This window comes from Sorex fumeus, unplaced genomic scaffold, assembly GCF_029834395.1.
Source record: "Sorex fumeus unplaced genomic scaffold, SorFum_2.1 ptg000072l, whole genome shotgun sequence".
Taxonomy (NCBI): domain Eukaryota; kingdom Metazoa; phylum Chordata; class Mammalia; order Eulipotyphla; family Soricidae; genus Sorex; species Sorex fumeus.
In genome coordinates, this window is record NW_026606129.1 from 17546171 (window position 1) to 17565729 (window position 19559).

Below are 19559 nucleotides of genomic sequence, written 5' to 3' on the forward strand. Positions count from 1 at the left end.
AGCGAGAGCGGCTTGGTACTTCCAATGAAACTTAAGTGCAGACGGTGATTTCCCATAGGGCTGGGGGGCGGGAGGGCAACCTTTGGAAAAGCAGCAGCCTGTCTATAACATAAGACAGTGGACCAGAGGGACAGCACAGCGGGGAGGGCGTTTGCCTTGCACTCGGCCAACCCAGGGGCCATGTCCAGCACCCCATAGGGTCCTCTGAGCACCATCGGCAGGAGTGATTCCTGAGTGCGGAGTCAGGAGTAAATCCTGAGCAGTGCCAGGAGTCGCCTCAAAGAAACAAAATGGGCATAGAAAGTGGCACATACCAGCTCCATATGCATCTCTGTCTGACATAAGAGCTCCCCCCCTTGCCCCCCAGGCAAGAGAGTTCCCACATACACCAACACACCATATGCTTCTTGAATGCAAGAGACAGGTGAATGGAACTCAGTAAGAAGCACTGTTTTTGGTTTTGGTTTCCAGCTTAACAACGAACATGTGGCCTCGCAGCAGAAAGAGAAAACTTTTTCTGGAAAGGCAGACAGTAAATAGTTGAGCTCTGTGGGCCCCGTGTGGCAGCCCCAGCCAGCTGTTGTAGTGGCAAGCGGCACAGACGTTACACAGAGGCGTGAGCGTGGTGTGTTACAAAAATAGGAGGCAGGTCGAAGGAGACCCTTACACTGCTGATGTCGGCTCATGACCCACCAAAGAAAGAACTCTTCCGGAGTGGGAGGTGTTTCCACACTCAAGGTGGTGGCCTTGCAAGCACGCGGCATTGGGTTCAATCCCCCATGCCGCCATCTGCACTGGGGCATGATCCTACCAGCGCTGCCATCCATGGTGCTGCAAACCATTTTTGGCTGCACCACATCTAGGAGTATGTGAGTACCACAACAACTGAAAAAGAGGGCATGCACTGTTTATAATAGCTAGAATCTGGAAAAAAAAACCTGAGTGCCCGAGAACAGATGATTGGTTAAAGAAACGTTGGTACATATACACAATGGAGTACTATGTAGCTGTTAGAAAAGATGAAGTCATGAAATTTATATACAAGTGGTACTACATGGAAAGTATCATGCTAAGTGAAATGAGTCAGAAAGAGAGGGCCAGACATAGAAAGATTGCATTCACCTGGGGAACATAAAGTAATAAAATAGGAGACTAACACCCAAGAGTGGCCGAGATTAGTACCAGGAGTTTTGCTCCATGGCTTGAAGACCAGCTGCACATGCTAGGGGGAAAGGCAGCTCAGATAAAGAAGGGAGCACCAAATAAAGGGCGTTGGGAGGATCCTCCCAGGATGGGAGATGCATGCTGAAAGTAGACGATAGACTGAACATGATTGCCACTCAATGCCACTCAATGCCTTTTTTGCAAACCACAGCACCCAAAAGGAGAAAGAGAACAAAAGGGAATGCACTGCCACAGAGGCAGGGTGGGACGGGGGGGGATGGGGGGTGGGAGGGATACTGGGATCCGTGGTGGTGGGAAATGGGCACTGGTGGAGGGATGGGTACTGGATCATTGTATAACTGAAACCCAAGCACAAAAATTTGTAAGTCTACAACTGTACCTCATGGTGTTTCACTAATAAAATTTTTTTTAAAAAGTTCTACACAGAAAAAAAAAATGAGGGCATGCACTGTTCTGAGAGTCGTGCTCCCAGTCATGTGTGTGCCACAACCCAGCGTGTGTGGGCAGCTATAGTCACTGCAAAAGCATCAGCAGAAGGAAGAGGGAGAGGAAGAAGGGCACTTCATTCATTCACTCGGGGCCTCAATTTTGCAGAAACATACACACACATACACACACACACACACACACACACACACACACACACACACAGACCCCCGGTTCCTGGTTCAGAGTGCACAGTTTGGTGTTATGAGCAGGGAGGTGGCCCTTGGATCAGGGGAACTTGGGCTTGGTGGGGGATTTCCTGGTTTTGTCACCTCCTAGTTGCATGACCTTGAGAAAGTTTTTCCATCTGTCCCCACAGCTTTTTAATCTGAAGAGGAATCATTGAGCCCCAGGTCTTTGGGATTCTTAGCACAGAATGCATACTGTTTTTCAACCTTTTTTCATAGATTGGACTGGAGCAATAGCACAGGGGGGTAAGGCGTTTGCCTTGCATGCAGCCAACATAGCCAACCCGAGTTTGATTCCTCTGCCCCTCTCGGAGAGCCCAGCAAGCTACCAAGAGCATATCGTCCACACGGCAAAGCCTGGCAAGCTACCCATGACTTATTCGATAAGCCAAATACAGTAATAACAAGTCTCATGATGGAGACGGTACTGGGCCCACTCGAGCAAATCGATGAACAATGGGAAGACAGACAGATGTACAGAAACCACCCAGCTGTCCTTGGTGTATGATTATAAAAATGAAGGCGAGTAGCCTGGAGGGACAGCATGTCCTGCCCCACTCTGGGTGTCTGGGTCTCTGCTTTGAGCCTGAGGACAAAGCTTACAGTCTATGCTTCTCTCTCATATAAGTTCCTCTCCTGTGCCTCTCTTTCTCAGAGTCTCTCCCTCCTCTAGCATGACCCCACTCTGTCTCTCCAAACACTGTCACTGTCGCTGTCACTGACTCCCATTGTTCATCAGAGCGGGGCCCAGTAATGTCTCCATTGTGAGAATTATTGTTACTGTGTTTGACATATTGGATACATCACAGGTAGCTTGCTAGGCTTTCCTGTGCAGATGAAATACTCTGGGTAGCTTGCCTGGCTCTCCGAGAGGGGCAGAGGATCAAACCTGGGTCGGCCAGGTCGGCCACGTGCAAGGCAAACGCCCTACCTGCTGCGCTATCACTCCAGCCCCTTCAAACACTAACAATTAGATATCTATAAGCATTACGCATACATCCAACTACTTTGGGGGGACATTTGGGAGGGAGGGGTACTTTGGTGAGGGCACACCTGTATTTGCTCTGTGCTTACTCCTGTCATCCTCAGGGGACCCTCTGATGCCAAGCATCAAACCGGAGTCAGCAGGAGGTAGAAAAAGTGGCTCTTTGGGTCACACACAGCGATGCTCAGGGGTTACTCCTGGCTCTGGACTCAGGAATTATCCCTGGTGGTGCTGGGGGAACTATATGAGATGCCAGGGATCGAACCTGGGTTGACTGTGTGCAAGGCAAATGCCCTACCCACTGTACTATTGCTCTGGCCCCTTTACTGATCTTTTAACTCTCCCATCCCACATACATACCAGAAATGCCGGGAGCCACCAGCATTAAGATCTGACAGTGCCAGAGCATTAGATGGTGCTAGATGGGAATCAGGTTTTTGTTTGTTTGTTTTTATTATTGAATCACTGTGAGAGAAACCCCCACAAAGCTATTTATGATTAGGTTTCAGTCGTACAGTGTTCCAACACCCAACCCTCCACCAGTGTCCATTTCCCAGCACCAATGTCAGGACTCAGGGTTTGGCACGGGTCAGGCATGTGCTCCATCCTTCGAGTCATGTCCCCATTCCACGTGACTGCTTTGAGCTCATCAGGCCTGCCTGGGATCCAGTGTCTGCTCTATAGCCCGGCTTTGCTGTGGAACTGGGGCCAGCCAAGTCCCCCTCTAGGCCTGGGTGCAAAATGGAAAAGCTGGGCCAGATGAGCTCTGAGCCCTTCCCCACTCTGGCACCTGGTAGGGTTGGACCCGAGACATACACGCCCCACTCCTAAGGGCCCCAAAGGGGACCTGGCAGACCCTTCTCCCTCTTCACAACAGCCCCTGCACCCAGCCCAGCATTCTAGGCCCTCCTGGCCTGCTCCCTCTGCCTCCTTGGCCTGGACACCGGCAAAGATGTCTGCAAAATCTAATTCAGAAGAGAAGTTTCCAGGGCCTTCCGGCAGCTGTCAAAAGGTGTCAGGTTCGCAGGACTGTGTCTTAATCGCAGCTCTGGGATTTATCAAGCCGGGGCAGGAGACCATGTCTGTACCCGTGCCTCCCCAGACATGGGGCCAGCAGGTCCTGTCCCTGCCAGATAGTCCAGCTCCAGGCTGACACCTGTGAAGCAGGGCTGCTGCATCTCTGGGCAGCCCTGCCACAGAGAGCAGCGAGGCCGTGAGGACTCAGTGCGCTTCTGGAGTGGGGGGAGGGCTCCTGGAGGCAGGGGGACAAAGGCATCTAGGCTTCAGGACAAGTCTGTGCCTCAGACCCAGGCCTGGGAAGGCCAAGAAGCGGGTTGGAGGTGGCAGCTTCTACCCCTACGCCGACAAAGACTCTCTGTGACTCTCCAGGCCCTCAACAAGGACTTGAACTCAGGCATCTGCTTCTGTCCAGCAAGAATCCTACCCACTAACGTTATTATCTTATTCACAGTCAGTGGCACGCAGAGGCTGCTTCTGACACTGCACTCAGAGATCAAGCCAGAGTTGGCTGCTTGCAAGGCAAATCTGTAACTCCTGTCCTATCTCTCCGCCCCCCTGCCAAGACCATTGAGAGGAACTCAAGGAACCCTTGAGGTCTGTCCACCCTCATTGTTGGATGAGGTTGCCCTGGCATTAGCCCTGAGCTACTACTGAGGCACCCACCCTGGGCGAGTCCGTAAGAATTCCAAATCCTTCAGGGGTCCCCACCCCAACCCTACCAGGTCTGACTTAGTACCATCCTTGGGATCATCCTCATTTTCAGGCAAGAGCTAGATCTGGGGGTGCACCTAAGGTCACACATAGCCAGAGGGTAAGGCAGAGGTGAGGATGGAATCCAGCTGGAGACTTCTGGGGGACCTGCTTCACCACACACACACACACACACACACACACAGAGAGAGAGAGAGAGAGAGAGAGAGAGAGAGAGGGTTACCCTGCACCAGGCAGAGAGGATCAGTGAGAACCATGCAGGCACAAGGCCGAGGGGGAGGGGTCTCGGCCCTTGAGGACGTTGCTCCCCACCACCTTCTCCCCGCCTTTCCACCCACACTGCCCCCCGTCCCTGCCACCCTTGCATCCCAGAGTCCCGTTGAGTCATTTTCCCTGACTATCCGGCCACAGGGCACATGGTCTGTGTGCCAGCAGCTCTTCATCAAAGGCCAGCCAGCTTCTCTGCTCAGTTCCGCGAGTCCCAAAAGAGGGTGACAGACCTGCTGCTCCCTTTGAATGCAACAAAAACGAAGATGGGACCCGAGAGAAAGTACAAAGTGGAGGTCACTTGCCTGGCCGGGGGCTCTCCCATACCTCAGTTCAGATCCCAGCACCATGTAGGGTCTCCCGAACAACTTCAGGTGGGGCTTCTGAGCACCTCTGGGTGTGGCCCCCAAACCAAACCAAACCAAACCAGAAGAAGTACAAGAAGCATTAGGTAAGGAGATCAAGGAAGGAGGGAATGGTGTGGAAGGAAAGGCCACAGAGTCAGGGTAGGGGGAATCCCTGATCGCCAGTGAGCAAGAACAGGTATCAGCCATCAGCAAAAGCCTGTTGTTTTCTGCAGCTCTAAAAGCTGGAAAGGCTGAGCTGCAGGCTCAGAGGTTTGGGTCTTTCTCATCTTCTCTCCCTGGTTTGCAGAGGGCTGTCTGCTCCATGTCCTCACAAGGCCTTGTCCATCTGTCCTCATCGCCTCCTCTTTCAGGGAGCCCACTCAGATTGGACCAGAGGCCACCCCAACTGCCTGGTTTCAGCTTCCTCAACTCTCCAGGCCTCAACTCCTCTCCGGTCTCACTCCCAGGAGGTGCTGGAAATTCAACAATGCCTTTTAGGGGTGCCTAACTCAACCCCATAACCATTGATATATTCATATTCTAAAGACAATTATCCGCATTTTTATGGTAGAGGGAGTTTTTTTTAATCATAAACCAAAACAGAATATAGAGTGGAGTAATAGTACAGGTATAAGATGCTTGCCTTGCATATGGCCACCCAGGACTTGATCCCCAGCACCTCCTCTGGTCCCCTGAGTCCCTCCAGAGTGAGTCCTGAACACAGAGCCAGGAGTAAACCCTGGTCACTGCCAGGTGTAGCCCGCCACACCCGTCAATCCAAATTTTGGAACATTAAGCGGGGTCCAGTGACCCAGAAAATATCATCACGATGGTAAGATTGGGGGTGCTCTAGTCCAACCCCCTGTTGACAGCTATCTGGGGGCCCCCTGGGAATTGCACAGAGTGAAGATGCCAACATTGCCTGAAGGAGCCTGCAGTCCCTCCTCAATACACCTGAAGTTCCTCCACAGGGTGTGAGCAGCTTCTCCCCGGCACCCCAGGGCCCACCCTGCCCAGGTAGGATCAAGGGCCTCTTCGGGGATTCGCCATTATTTTCTCGTAAGTCATAGATCAAAAGTGACTGTTCTGATGTGGAGAGCTATGCAGGGAGGTGCAGAGAGACAGACCCATCCCTCTTGCCTCCCATAAGGGATTTTTTTTTTTTTGGCCCTTATCTGAAGGCAGGCATCTGCTTTGTGAGTTGAAGTTCTAATTCGACCAAATGGCATGTGGTAAATAGAGCGGGAGGAGGAGACAATGTCATTAGGGGCCCAGGAGCAGCAGGAAGTCTCTCTGGGGCTGACTGCGCCTCGGCTCAGAATTTGATTACGGCAGCCAGTATCAATCAGACAGGAGGGCTATGGAATCTTCTGCTCTGGCCTGACAGCGGGGCCCACGGTTGTCGAGGGACTCGGGAGACCTGAGCCTGGGTTGTGGACGGAACCCTCCAGCCACCTGGACCCAAACAGAGGGGTATTTCCCACACACACTGGCCGCCGTAGCTGAGTGGAAAGCTTTGAGTTTCCCAGTCCTCATTTTTCCACAGTGACATGTTAGCTCAGCCCACGCTTGGGTTTCTTTTTTTTTTTTCTTTTTTGGGTCAAACCCAGCGATGCTCAGGGGTTACTCCTGGCTCATGCACTCAGGAATTACTCCTGGCAGTGCTTGGAGGACCATATGGGATGCTGGGAATCGAACCCAGGTCTGCCACGTGCAAGGCAAACACCCTACCCGCTGTGCTATCGCTCCAGCCCCCACACTTGGGTTTCAAGGCCATAGTGCTCGTTGAGCCTTATCCCTCAAGCCCCCCACCATTGCCCCCTCTTTTCCAGTATTTGTTGAAGCCTGCTACAGAAGGGGAGAAGGAAGAGACTGTGTCCCTGGGTAACCCCGGCTGCCCACTGGCACGGTCATTCCCATTAGCGTCACTGAGTCACTCAGATCCCTGTAGAGGCTCTTGGGCCGACCACTTTGAACTGAGCTTTGTTTTGATGGGGGGAAGGGCTCGCCCTGCAGTGCTCAGAGCTTATTCCTGGCTCTCTGCTCAAGGATCTCTCCTGGTGGTGCCAGGAGCAACTTAGGATGGCCATGTGCAGGTAAGTGCTTCACCAGCTGTACTAACTCTTGACCTGACAGAGTTTCTCAACTGAACAATGGCGAGCTGAGATTTCAGTTTCTGGAAATCCCCTCAATCCTCTCAGCTCCCAGTTGCCAACTGTTATTGTGTGTACACTGTAGCACTGAAGAACTGCCCTCCCGTTGTTCATCAATTTGCTCAAGTGGGCCCAGTAATGTCTCCATTGTGAGACTTCTTGTTACTGTTTTTGGCATATTGAATATGTCATGGGGAGCTTGCCAGGCTTTGCCAAGTGGGCAAGATACGCTTGGTAGCTTCCAGGCTCTCTACAAGGGACAGAGGAATTGAACTCGGGTTGGCCGTGTCAGCCGTGTGCAAGGCAAACGCCCTACTGCTGTGCTATCGCTCCAGCCCATTTAATTTTCTACTTTTTTTTTTATGGGGGGTTGGAAGTCACACCCAGCAGGGCTCAGGGCTCAGGGCTCTCTCCTGGATCTGGGCTCAGGGATCACTCCTGGCGAGGTTTGGGGGAACCATCGGGGATCCTGGGGAATAAAACTTGTATCACTGCATCCAAGTCAAGTGAGATTCTCTGGAGTATCTCACTGATCTGCCAACTGAGTTTTATTTTATTTTTGTTTTTTTGAGTTTTTCGCTTTTTGGGTCACACCCCGGCAATGCACAGGGGTTACTCCTGGCTCATGCACTGAGGAATTACTCCTGGCGGTGCTCAGGGTAACATATGAGATGCTGGGAATCGAACCTGGGTTGGCTGCGTGCAAGGCAAATGCCCTACCCACTGTGCTATTGCTCCAGCCCCACAACTGACTTTTAAAGACAAACCCAGCCTCATCATGCCTTGCAGTAAAGGGGCTCTGCTTCAGATGCGAAGGCATTTTTACAGTGTGTTTAGGGCTGGGTTGTGTGCAGAGTCCCTGTCTCACAGAAGAGATACCCCAAGTTGCGTCTCCAGGAGCACCCCACTTTGCTGAGCAAGAGCAAAGCAGCACTGCCCTTGGGATCCTCCCACAGCACGTGAGTCACCTGGGGCGCATCCCAAACCAGTGCTGTATCCCAGGGCCTTGAGGCAAAAGAACAGAGACAAGGGAAGAGGAAAAACAGACTTTGATTAGAAGATGTGAAATATTTATGCGACAAGATTCAAACAGGACAAGTGAGTTCTGAAAACTCTCCCATCTAGGTCCTCATCCAACTGCTATCAATCATTTAGTTTTCAGTGTTTACTTCTAGAAAGCTTGTGTGTGTGTGTGTGTGTGTGTGTGTGTGTGTGTGTGTGTGTTGGTGTTGGTGTTGTTGTTAGTGGTGGTGGTGGTGGTGGGTTTTTGCATTGGGGCCACACCTAGCAATGCTCAGGGCTTACTCCTGGTTCTGCTCTCAGGGATCGCTCCTGGAAATTGGGGGGAACATACCAGGTACTGAACTCAGTTTGACTGCACTCAAGGCAAGTGCCCTACCCACTGTATCTTCCTGGCCCCTCTAGAAATCTTTTCTGTAGATACAAGCAAATGTGTGGGCATGCTACATCCCCCCTCTTTCTCAAAGATTCCTTGACTTTCTATGCATATGATCCTTCGTTTCTTCATATCATTTCCAAGGCATTATTCTGTAGCCGACCTGGGTTTGCTCCCTGGCATCCCATATAGTTCCCTGAGCACTGCCAAGAGTAATTCCTGAGTGCAGAGCCAGGAGGAACCCTGAGCATCACCAGATGTGGCCCAAAACAAAATAAATAAATAAATAAATAAATAAATCACTGTCACTGTCCTCCCGTTGTTCATCGATTTGCTCAAGCGGGCCCAGTAACGTCTCCATTGTGACAATTGTTACCGTGTTTGGCATGTCAAATACATCACGGGTAGCTTGCCAGGCTTTGCCGTGTGGGCAAGATACTCTCGGTAGCTGGAAAGGCTCTCCGAGAGGGGCGGAGGAATCGAACTCTGGTTGGCCATGTTGGCCACTTGCAAGGCAAATTAATTAATTAATTAATTAAATGCAGAGGTGAAAATATGTATCTACTTCTTGGGGGCCGGGGAGATGGCTCAAAGGGCCAGAGCTCATGCTCAGCAGGCAGGAGACCCAGATTTAATCTCTGCACCCTACAGTCCCCTGAATACCAACCGGGAGTCGCCCCTGAGCTCCAAGTTGGGGTAGCCTCTAAACTCTGCCAGGTGTGGTTCCAAATACCTGGATAGTATTTCATTTGCAGCACCATAATTTGTTCACAGCCCATGAGGTGTCTTTGAGCGACTCTGTCCAATGACTAATGTTGAGAGAGAACTGCTGTGTTGCAGCAGGTGCATCTGCCCCATATACATATAGCATCTATTCAGTAGTTTTCTACAATCGTCCACAAACTGCCCACCACAGGGCTAGGAAGGTGGTAAACCACAGGCCTACTTCATCTCCACAACCCTCCTCCAGCCCACAGCCCAGCCCAGACAGAGCCTGTGTGCTTGTCCCCACGTGCCCTCACCTACCAATTAGGTGGTACCACACTTTTTTTTTTAATTGTGCCCATTTTACATGTGGAAAAGAAGGTTTGAGTGTGCATTTGTCTCTCACAGGGAAAGGGACTGAAGTTATTCGCTTGTGTTTTCCAGCCATTTTCACTTGATAGTTTTCTACATTAACTCTTCATTTGTAATTTACTCCGATGTAAGATCAGTTGGTTTGCTTCCTTTTCCAGGAGACATTTGACATGTTAACTCATGCAGAAAGCAAAACTATTCATTTAGACAAACTTTGTGCAGTCTTTAAGCATCAATCTGCACCATAGTTGACCACCCTGGGAGCTGGGAGATGGCTCAGTGGCCAAAAGGTCTGCCTTGCAAGCATAAAGCTGCGAGTTCGATCCCCCAGTGCCACTATGTTAGATCATTGCAGTCCTGGCAAGGTCTGTGCCAGGTGTTTCTTGCTCCTACAGGTGTTTTCAGTTGCTCCTCAGAAATTTGTTGTTGTGTGAGCACACCAAAAAAATGGTGAGACCTTGGATAACACCGTGACTAGATCAATACAGGGGCACCATGTCCTACATGTGTGTGGCGAGCACCACAAGTAACTACATATGTGTGAGAGCACCGCTAGTAACTACATACATGTGAGAGAGCCACAATAAGACACACTGGAGCCTGAGAAGCGACTCCCAGTGCACACCCAACCCAGCATGTACGTGACCACCACCCCCATCGTTGAAATAACATCATCAACAGAAAGAGGGAGGGGGCAGGGGACTGAATTATAAAGCATTTGGGAAAACAATCTACAAATAAACCTCTGGATGTACCCTATGCATCTCTGCGTCCACCTTAAAACTTATCCAGAGCTGGAGCAATAGCACAGCGGGTAGGGTGTTTGCCTTGCATGCGGCTGACCCAGATTCGATTCCTAGCATCCCATATGGTCCCCTGAGCACCGCCAAAAGTAATTTCTGAGTGAATGAGCCAGGAGTAACCCCTGTGCATCGCCGGGTGTGACAAACCCCCCCCAAAAAAAGGGAAAAAAATACTTATCTGTATTTCATCCATTTGAGAAATAAGTAGACTCTGTCTCAAAAGAAGGCCCAGCTTAGCAGTGGGGTCCTGGCCTGAAGCCAGACCACCTGTTTCCCTGTCTCCCTACTCTGTTCTCATCTAGACTCAGGACAGTGGGAAAACAAGTACTCTGGTCAACACCCTGTTTGAAGAGATATAGAGAGTCTCAGCAGGAACCCAAGGGTTGTCCACCTCCACACACAGACCAGGCATGAGGGCCAGGGCCGGGGCAGTCCAAGGTTTCCTGAGTTTCACCTGAGAACCACTCTGAGCCAGGAGGCCTCTCTGAGAAGGATCTCAGAGGCCCCAGCTGACAAAGCCTTGATGAGTGTCCACGCCTCCTTCCCTGCTTCCGGTCAGACCTGAACAAGACGACCTTAGCTACCCTTCCCACGTGGCTGGCTCTGAGCCCGCCAGCCAGGCATTGCCCATTTCCAGGGAATATCTGAAGGAAAAAGAAAAAAACCATTTACTTCCCACACTTGAGGAAAAGCGTTTCCCGGGCCAGCTGCTTGGTAGCCTTTTTTGGTCTTTTCTGCTAACTATTTGTGGGCAGGGGGAGAGAGCTAAGGTTGTGTGGCCACCATACCCCTGCAGAGAATCTCTGCTGGGCCCCCTGTCAGCATTACCACCCCCCTCCACCCAGGACCTGGCATCTCCCCCTGGAGCCCTATAGATCCTAAACTCGAAGCTCAGCTACTGAGGGTTTAGTTTCTGGATGACTTGCAGAGAATCTGGGAGGTCCCCCTGTCTGACTGAACCCTGTGAGATGCACTCATGAGGAAGCATTTCAGAGACTGTGCTGGTTCTGCCAGAGCCAGTTTCAATGAGAACAGCCCCGTTTCTTCCCGCCTGCAGGCCCCATTGAAGAGACACGAGCAAACACTCAGAGGAGCTCTGGCAACAGCCAAGAAAGCTGAGCAGGACAGTTGGTTTCCCGGGAGACGGGGGAGCATTGTGATGCTTTCTCTGCCTTCTGGGCCCCTGGGAAGTCACCACATTCAGCCCAAGGCCCTTTCTGGGACAGGACGTGTGTCCTGAGAGAGGCAGAAGCAGGAGCTTATCCAGGGCTGCCTCCTGGTTCTCTCAGAAACAGGTCAGAGGGGCCAGGCTGGCGGCTTGGCGGGGAGGGGAGAGGAAGGGAGCAACGGCATCCTGGGTGTCTTTCCCCTCCGTTCCTCGCTGCCTTCAGACCCAGCTGGTCCCCGGAGCAAAGCCCTCAGCAGCCCAAAGGCCTCTCCTCCAGCTGTCGCCAGGCTGGTGCTTATGTTGGTCGCTGGGGAGACCTACGTGTGGTTTGAATGGAGCTTCGTACTCCGGGTGGCCATGGACGGGGGCCAGGGGTATTTTTAAAGTCATCTGGAACGCTGGCACTCAGAGCAGCCAGTGTAGCACGGCTTTTATAGGGCTGCAAGAGGGAGGGACAGAGCCAACGTCCTCTTTCTGCCTCCCTTCACTGGGCAGGGAAGGGCCGAAAATTCCCGCTAGGGTTGCACTTTGCTTTCTGACAAATGCTCTTCTGGGAAATGAGGATGTCTTAGCATGTGTTAAGACCACAGAAAATTCTGGAAGGGATGATGGAGGAAAGAGTATTCACACCCCCCTCCCCAACTTTCTGGGCATTTTTAATATTTTATTTATTTATTTTGCTTTCTGGGCCACATGCAGCAATGCTCAGGGGTTACTCCTGGCTCTAAACTCAGAAACTACTCCTGCTGGTGCTTAGGGGACCATATGGGATGCCAGGGATCGAACCCGGGTCGGCCGCATGCAAGGCAAATGCCCTACCCACTGTACTATCACTCTGGCCCCTCCGGGCATTCTCCATGTCCCTATCTAGCCCATTTAATTTTCACAACTGTGCTCTGAGTTCAAGCCAACTTTTACAAGTGGGGAAACTGAGGCATAGGGTAAACAGTTTAACCCCCCAAACTGAAAGTGATCTGGATATGAACCCTGGCACTTTGTGTTTTCTCCCTCCTGCTCACTCAGCCCGTCTGCTGATCCCAGGACATGGGGATTCGAACGTTCTCATCCCTGCCAACTCAATGCCACCTCTCAAAATGTTCCTTTCCTTGCTGGGAAAAATCTGGGGTGGTCGGGAGGTAAATGGTGACCTTAGAAGAGTGGTGTGAGCGTGGAAATGGAGAGGGGCAAAGGGTGTCACATCCTGAGCATGCCAGAGCAAACTCCCGTGATGTTGTATATGACCGGATCCCCACTCCCACCCCCAGGCAGGGGGTTGGCGGCTGTAATAATGGTGCATCTGCTTCAAAGGCATCTCTGGTCCAGGAGGTGCTGAGGATAGCAGGTCCCCCAGAACCGGTGGCTGAACACCCAGTCCCCATCCTCCTGAAATTCCCTAGCGCCGAGCCCCGCTCAGCAGACCTTTGTTCAGGACCCCACTTCCAGACAACTTCCGTTCCCTGCCTGCATCCCCCCGCCCCCGCTCAACTGTGACCACCTCCCAGATGAACCACGCACCCCCACATCCTTGTTCAGGAGCTGCTCATGGACACACATCTACATGACATGTGACTGTGCCTTGTGAGGAAGCGCCAGTGGGATGTTTGAACCTTGGAGAGTGGGTGGGAGCCGGGGACGTGGCTCAGAGGGCACCGCGTGGCTCCCAGATCTTCACTGGGGATGGATCCTGAGCACTGACCCAAGCACTGTTCTTCAAAGAGAGAACTGGGAGGCTGAATAACACCGGCCCCATGGTAAGGATCCAAACCCACACAGCACGTGGGACTGAATTAAGGCAGTTGCTACCACGAGAATGACAGGGCAGTCACTGGGGCAGTAGCACTTGCCTTATAAGAGTGAAGTCCCGGATTCCTCCCCAGCACCACACAAACACATACACACACACACACACACACACACACACACACACACTCTCACACACACACACCCCCTAGTCTTGGGTGACCCTAACTTAGTCACACGTGTCCCTATAGACAGACTTGGCACAGAAGACAGAGTGACCACTGAGTGACTATAGGCACGCTCACAGGACGAGCCTGAGGGTGGACTCAGGGTGGCATGGTGCGGATGAATTAGCCTCCCCTGGATCTTACTGGAAAGGCAATCCCTGGGGTGTCTCCCCTAAGCTGCTAAACCAGAAACTCGGGGGCCCAGCAGTCCATGTTTCTTGAAGCTTCCAGGGGATGCGGAGGCCAGGTTGGTGGTAAACCCTGGCCAGACATTACGATGACTGATGGCCCATTCCACTTTCCAGAGAGTCGGGCTGATTCTGTCTCTATGACCTGGACTCTGGGAAGCCTTGACTCAGCCACGGCTGAGAATAGGGCTGAAGTCTGTGAACTACTGATGAAGAATAAAGGCGAGTCTCAGCCTGGTCATGGCAGAGCATGGACGTTCTGGGAGGGAAATGACCTGCAATTGCTAAAGAAGGAAGAGGAAGAGTTGGACCAGCGGGCTTCAGGCCAAGAGACCAAAGAGCCGTGAATCTCAATGGAGCTGAACACAAGGGGAAGAAAACCAGAATGAAGTGTTTGCCTGGGTTGCATTTCTCAGGTAAATGAGGGTTGCTAGTGGAAATGATTACAGGACCAGATGAGGGTCTTCTCACTTTTTGTCCCCAAGCTCAGAACCCCAACATCAGCCAGGGAGTTCCCACCCTTCTGGGAGAACCAGGTATCTGTCTGGGCATAGGGTGGGTTGGCTCCCAATACTAAAGTCTATGCAAATGTCATTCCCATGGCCACCAGAGCCTCATCTTTGCTGCCCTCCTGCCCTCAATACCTTGGTTGATGCTCATTTTGTCAGAGCATCCTTCGGCTTGTCTCTTGAACCCATGTGAAAATGCAAATTCCTTCCAAAGAGAGATGGATCCACTCGGGCAAATCATGCACACTCTAGTATGAAGTAATCCTTAGTCTCTTGCTAAGCACTTTGGGTGTTGCACTCCTGAGAAGGTAGGAGGGAGTGGAAGGTAAAGAATCCAGGGATATGATCCCTAGCATAGACACATGACTTGTGGGGGTCTTAAAATGATTGTCATTAGGTTGGGGAGAGAGTTCGAAGGGTTGGAGCACATGCATGCTTGTAGAAGCCCGAGTTCAGTCCCTAGCACCACCTGGTCCCTGGATCCCTGCCAACTATCCTTGGTGACCACCCCAAGCACTGCATTGCTGGCCTGAGCACCACGTCTTTAGGCCCACAATGCCAGAACTAATGCAGCTGTAGTTGCCCTCAGGTATCCTGAATATTTCTTGGCAGACCCCAAGATATAAAATCAAACTATTTTGAAAAGGATTTGACTATCATATCAATAAGTAGATCTGGTTTACACTGAGGTAGAGGGCAAAACTTTAGAACACTTGCAAATAATTAAAATTTAATTTAAATTTTTGTTTGGTTGTTCTTGGGACACACCCTGCTATACACAGGGCTTACCCTTGGTGCTATGATCAGAGATCACTCCTGGAGGGCTCAGGGAACCATTTGGGGGTGCCGGGGAATTGAACCTAGGTAGACTACATTCAAGACAAAATTTCTACCCACTATACAATTTCTCCAGACCCAAATTTTCATTTAATCGAATTGAATAATTAATTGCATAAATCTTCAGTCCACCCACATACCAGCTGTGGGATGATAGGCAAGTCACCTCACAACACCTGTTGGTTGGTCTGAAGTGTGGTGGTGTTGGCACACCCACCGAGGATATTCGGAGCTGAGCAGAAGTAGGCATGTGCCGAAGGGTGGCCCTGGAGTCTGTGGTGCCACGTTCTACTAGCTGTGTCATTTCTGAGGAGCTGGGGTGAGGGCTCAGAGCTGAGCTGTAAGATTCAAAGGCATCGGCGGGCCTGGCATGGGTCAGCCCAAACCATGCTCTTACCTGACTTAAAAATACACGAAGAGGGGCTGGAGTGATAGTACAGTGGGTAGGGCATTTGTCTTGCACAAGACTAACCCGGTTCAATTCCTGGCATCCCGTGCACTGCCAGGAGTAATTCCTGAGTGCAGAGCCAGAAGTAACCCCTGAGCATTGCTGGGTGTGACCCAAAAAGCAAAACCAAAACACAGTTATTACAAACCATAATACCCATAAGTAGAGAGAAAGAAAGAAAGAAAGAAAGAAAGAAAGAAAGAAAGAAAGAAAGAAAGAAAGAGAGAGAGAAAGAGAGAAAGAAAGAGAAAGAGAGAAATTGTCTGCCATAGAGGCAGGGGGAGGGGTGGGACGGAAGTGGGGGAGGAATACTGGGGACATTGGTGGTGGAAAATGCACACTGGTGGAGGGATGGGTGTTTGATCATTGTATGACTCAAGCTCAAACATGAAAGTTTTGTAATGGTAGCTCATGGTAATTCAATAACAAATAATCAAAATTTAAAAAGTTTTAAAAATACACAATTTCAGTAATAAAGGATCAGGATTTGGAGGAAGGGGGTGTGAGGCTTGGGGGTGGGGGAGAAGATAAGCCATACCTGGCAGTGCTCAGGGAACTATTCTTGGCTCTGTGCTCAGGAGTGACCCGGGCACTGGATGGGAATTTGAACAAGAGTAATAGCGGACTCAGGGTCATTCAGTGATGCTCAGTCACCCAGGTCAGTCCTCTGAGTGCTGCGATCCAGGCACAAAGGTGCTGCCCAGGCCCCAAGGCCTGGGGACCCCTGGGTGCTTGGGGCTCACATGGTGCCAGGATCAAACCGATCCAGGGTCATACAAAGCACGTGTCCCAACCCCTGTTCTACCTCTGTAGCCCAATCTTTCCTTTTTAATACTTAGGTGATACTTACACTTTCCTGTCTTTTTTCTTTTTCTTTTGAGGGGGTAGAGTATCTAGGTTCAAACCCCAGGAAATATTTCTAGAGAATCACTGTTTCCCTGGGTCAAGGAATAGTTCTCTTCTGGGGGACACAGCTTATGTCCCACTCTCCAGAAGCTGTGGGGGCTGCATGAGGAGGATGAAGTCCAGTGAATTGCCGGGAGACAGCAGATAAAAACACCAGCCTCCCATGAGTGACATACCCCATCCATGCCACGGACTCCCGCGTGGGGTACAAATGTCTAGAGCACATACCCAACTGGGAAATCTGGATTTAGCACCTCACTGAGAAGGGCTGTGGCTATATGGACTCGCGATTCTATCTGAGATGGAGACTGTCACTGCGTACCCCAAATCCTGGTCCCCATGACTGCAGCGAAGGACGCCCTTGGAGTTGGGTTGGGCCAGTGGGAAGCACAGCCCGGGGGGGTGGTGGATGGCAAGGAAGTCAGGTGTGCACCCTACTTCCTCCTATTGATTGGGGTTCTCCTGTGTTCAAAGATCCTGCTCGGGGAGTGGCCCTTGCATCTCCCCAGATCCACTCAGCCCTTCCCTCCTCTGCCCTCTCAAGTGCCAGGGAGGAGATGGCCACCAAGGCATCCCCCCATTCCTCCATCCACCTGTAAGCACTATAGCACTGTCCTCCCGTTGTTCATTGATTTGCTCGAGCGGGCACCTGTAATGTCTCCATTGTGAGACTTCTTGTTACTGTTTTTGGCATATCGAATATGCCACGGGGAGCTTGCCAGGCTCTGCCATGTGGGCGGGATACACTCGCCAGACTCTCCGAGAAAGACAGAGAAATAGAACCCAGGTCGGCCGCATGCAAGGCAAACTCCTTACCCGCTGTGCTATCACTCAGCCTACCTCCCTCCACCTACACCTTGGAAAGTCTCTTCCTGAAAGTCATCATCCGAGGGGCTTCTTCTGCCTGCTCATGCTCTGACCCATCCCATCGGCTCAAAGCCTTCTCTACGACACACCTGTCTGAGCTGGCCTTGGCCTCTCACGAGGGCGAAGTGTTCCAAGGAACTCAGAGATTCTTCTCACTTGAACTCTCTTCCCAGTTCAACTCGAGGGGCAGGAATTGGAGAAACCCCAGTGCACAGTTAGGGCCGAAGGTTCGCGCCTTCATTCCCGCACCCAAGGCTTGTTGTGCAGCTCTATGTGCCCACACACACCTTGGACTATGGTGAGGTGCTGGACAGAGGTTGCCCTGGACAGAGAGAGCCCCCCTGGAGCAAGGCAGAGACGAGAGGTTCTTCCAGGCCCAAAGCTTCTGCAGATTCCCCAAGGAATCCATGGCCCAAAGGATTAGGAACCACCAGCCTAGACCAAATTAACATCCGCGTCCTGCCCTGAACTTAAGGTACAAAGACCCACTTGCTCTCAATTTTAATTTTTGGGGGGAGGTGTTAAAAGCAGATGCCTATATGGAGGCCCCTTTCTCCCCCACACCCTTCCCAACCCCCACTCTTATCCCTCCTCCTCCAGGTCCTCACCCCTCTATAAATATCTCCACACCCGTCCCCTGGCCAGGAGCTGTTTTTATGAATGGGAAGGGCCTGGCCACACTCAGACCTGCGGCTTAGAGCTGGCTGGGGACAGGAGCTACGAGGCTCATGGTGGAGGGGCTCACCGAGAAGAGCCAGAGTGGGGTGAATTGGGTTGAAGGGGCTGGTGGGGGATGGGCCCTCTGCTCCCCCTTCTTCCCCCACTCCGCCCCCCCCCCCCTAGAAACACCCGCAGTTCTACAGGACAGTTTCCATGGGTGTGTAACTAGATACTTCCCCTCTCTGGGTCAGACAGGACAAGGGCAGTGGCTGGTTCCCTCAGTCAGCATTGCCAGTTTGGGCAGGAAAAAAATCTGTCCTGACACATGCACACGGACACACACCCAGGGCTGTGTCTGGCCGACGCCCACCAAACTCCAGGCTTAGCTGTCACCCTGCACCCCTCCCTCTTCCACCTCTCCCCGCAAAGTTCGTTTCTCCCTGGACCACTGGCACCACCTCTGAAGCTGAAGAGAAGTTCCAGCCCAGAAGAAAGCCCAGCATGAGGGCATCCCGGCTCGGGGAACTGGTCCTGAGGTGACTCAGGAGTCCCTGGCACCCCAGGGAGTCACCTCAATTCCCCTTCCCTTCCGTGGGGACGGCCTAGCCCAGAGAGAGGCATGTTCACTTCACAACACCCCCCCCCCCGTCATGTCCTGTGGAAGAGGTCGGGGTGTATTTATAGAAAACTCAGGCTGTCCTCTCATCTCCCCTGAGCGCCCACAAATCCCCATCCAAAATGAAATCATGCAGCCCACTGGGAGAGCGGGAGTGGGGAAGGCAGAAACCGTTTTTATTCTAAGGGTCTCTGGCTTGGAGCTGGGGCTCCCAGATGAGCTCGGGTGACAGGAGGCCGCTGGGGTGGCTGGCTCCCTCCCAGGGTACTGCCACGGGGAGCAGAATGGGAGAAAAGAGGAAGACAAGTGGCAAAGGAATCTCCCTTCCTCCCCTACCCCCCAACAGACGGAAGAGAATGGAGCTGTGGCAGGCGTTACCTGCAGGAATTGGGAGGACGCTGTTGATGACAGTCGGTTGAGATGTGAGGAAACGGAAGAAAAGCTGAAGACAAATTCCCAGAGTCACTGGATTCAGGACAACCATACTGGCCAGCCTCTGGCCACTGTCCAGGGCTCGCTTATCTCTACTCTGCACTGGTCTTCCTCACTGCTGTTTGCCTCTCTCTCTCTCTCTCTCTCTCTCTCTCTCTCTCTCTCTCTCTCTCTCCCTCTCCTCTTCTCTTCTTCTCTCTCTCTCTCTCTCTCTCTCTCTCTCTCTCTCTCTCTCTCTCTCTCTCTCTCTCTCCCTCCCTCCCTCATGCCTTTACCAAGGAAGAATGCCAACCATTTCCCATTAAACCTTCTCCATACTACACAGGGTTATATTTATCTCAAG

The 19559-nt window shown here is 51.8% G+C and overlaps 1 protein-coding gene across 2 annotated transcripts in view; it reads right to left on the minus strand.

The window, feature by feature from the left end:
* The window catches only part of COLQ (collagen like tail subunit of asymmetric acetylcholinesterase), a 59675-nt gene extending 40407 nt beyond the window's left edge, over window positions 1-19268 (minus strand). For both annotated transcript variants that reach the window (XM_056129855.1, XM_056129853.1), the window contains exon 1: window positions 19163-19268. In XM_056129855.1, the coding sequence (XP_055985830.1) occupies window positions 19163-19268 (106 nt within the window). The remainder of the gene's footprint in view (window positions 1-19162) is intronic.
* Window positions 19269-19559: the final 291 nt, after the last annotated feature.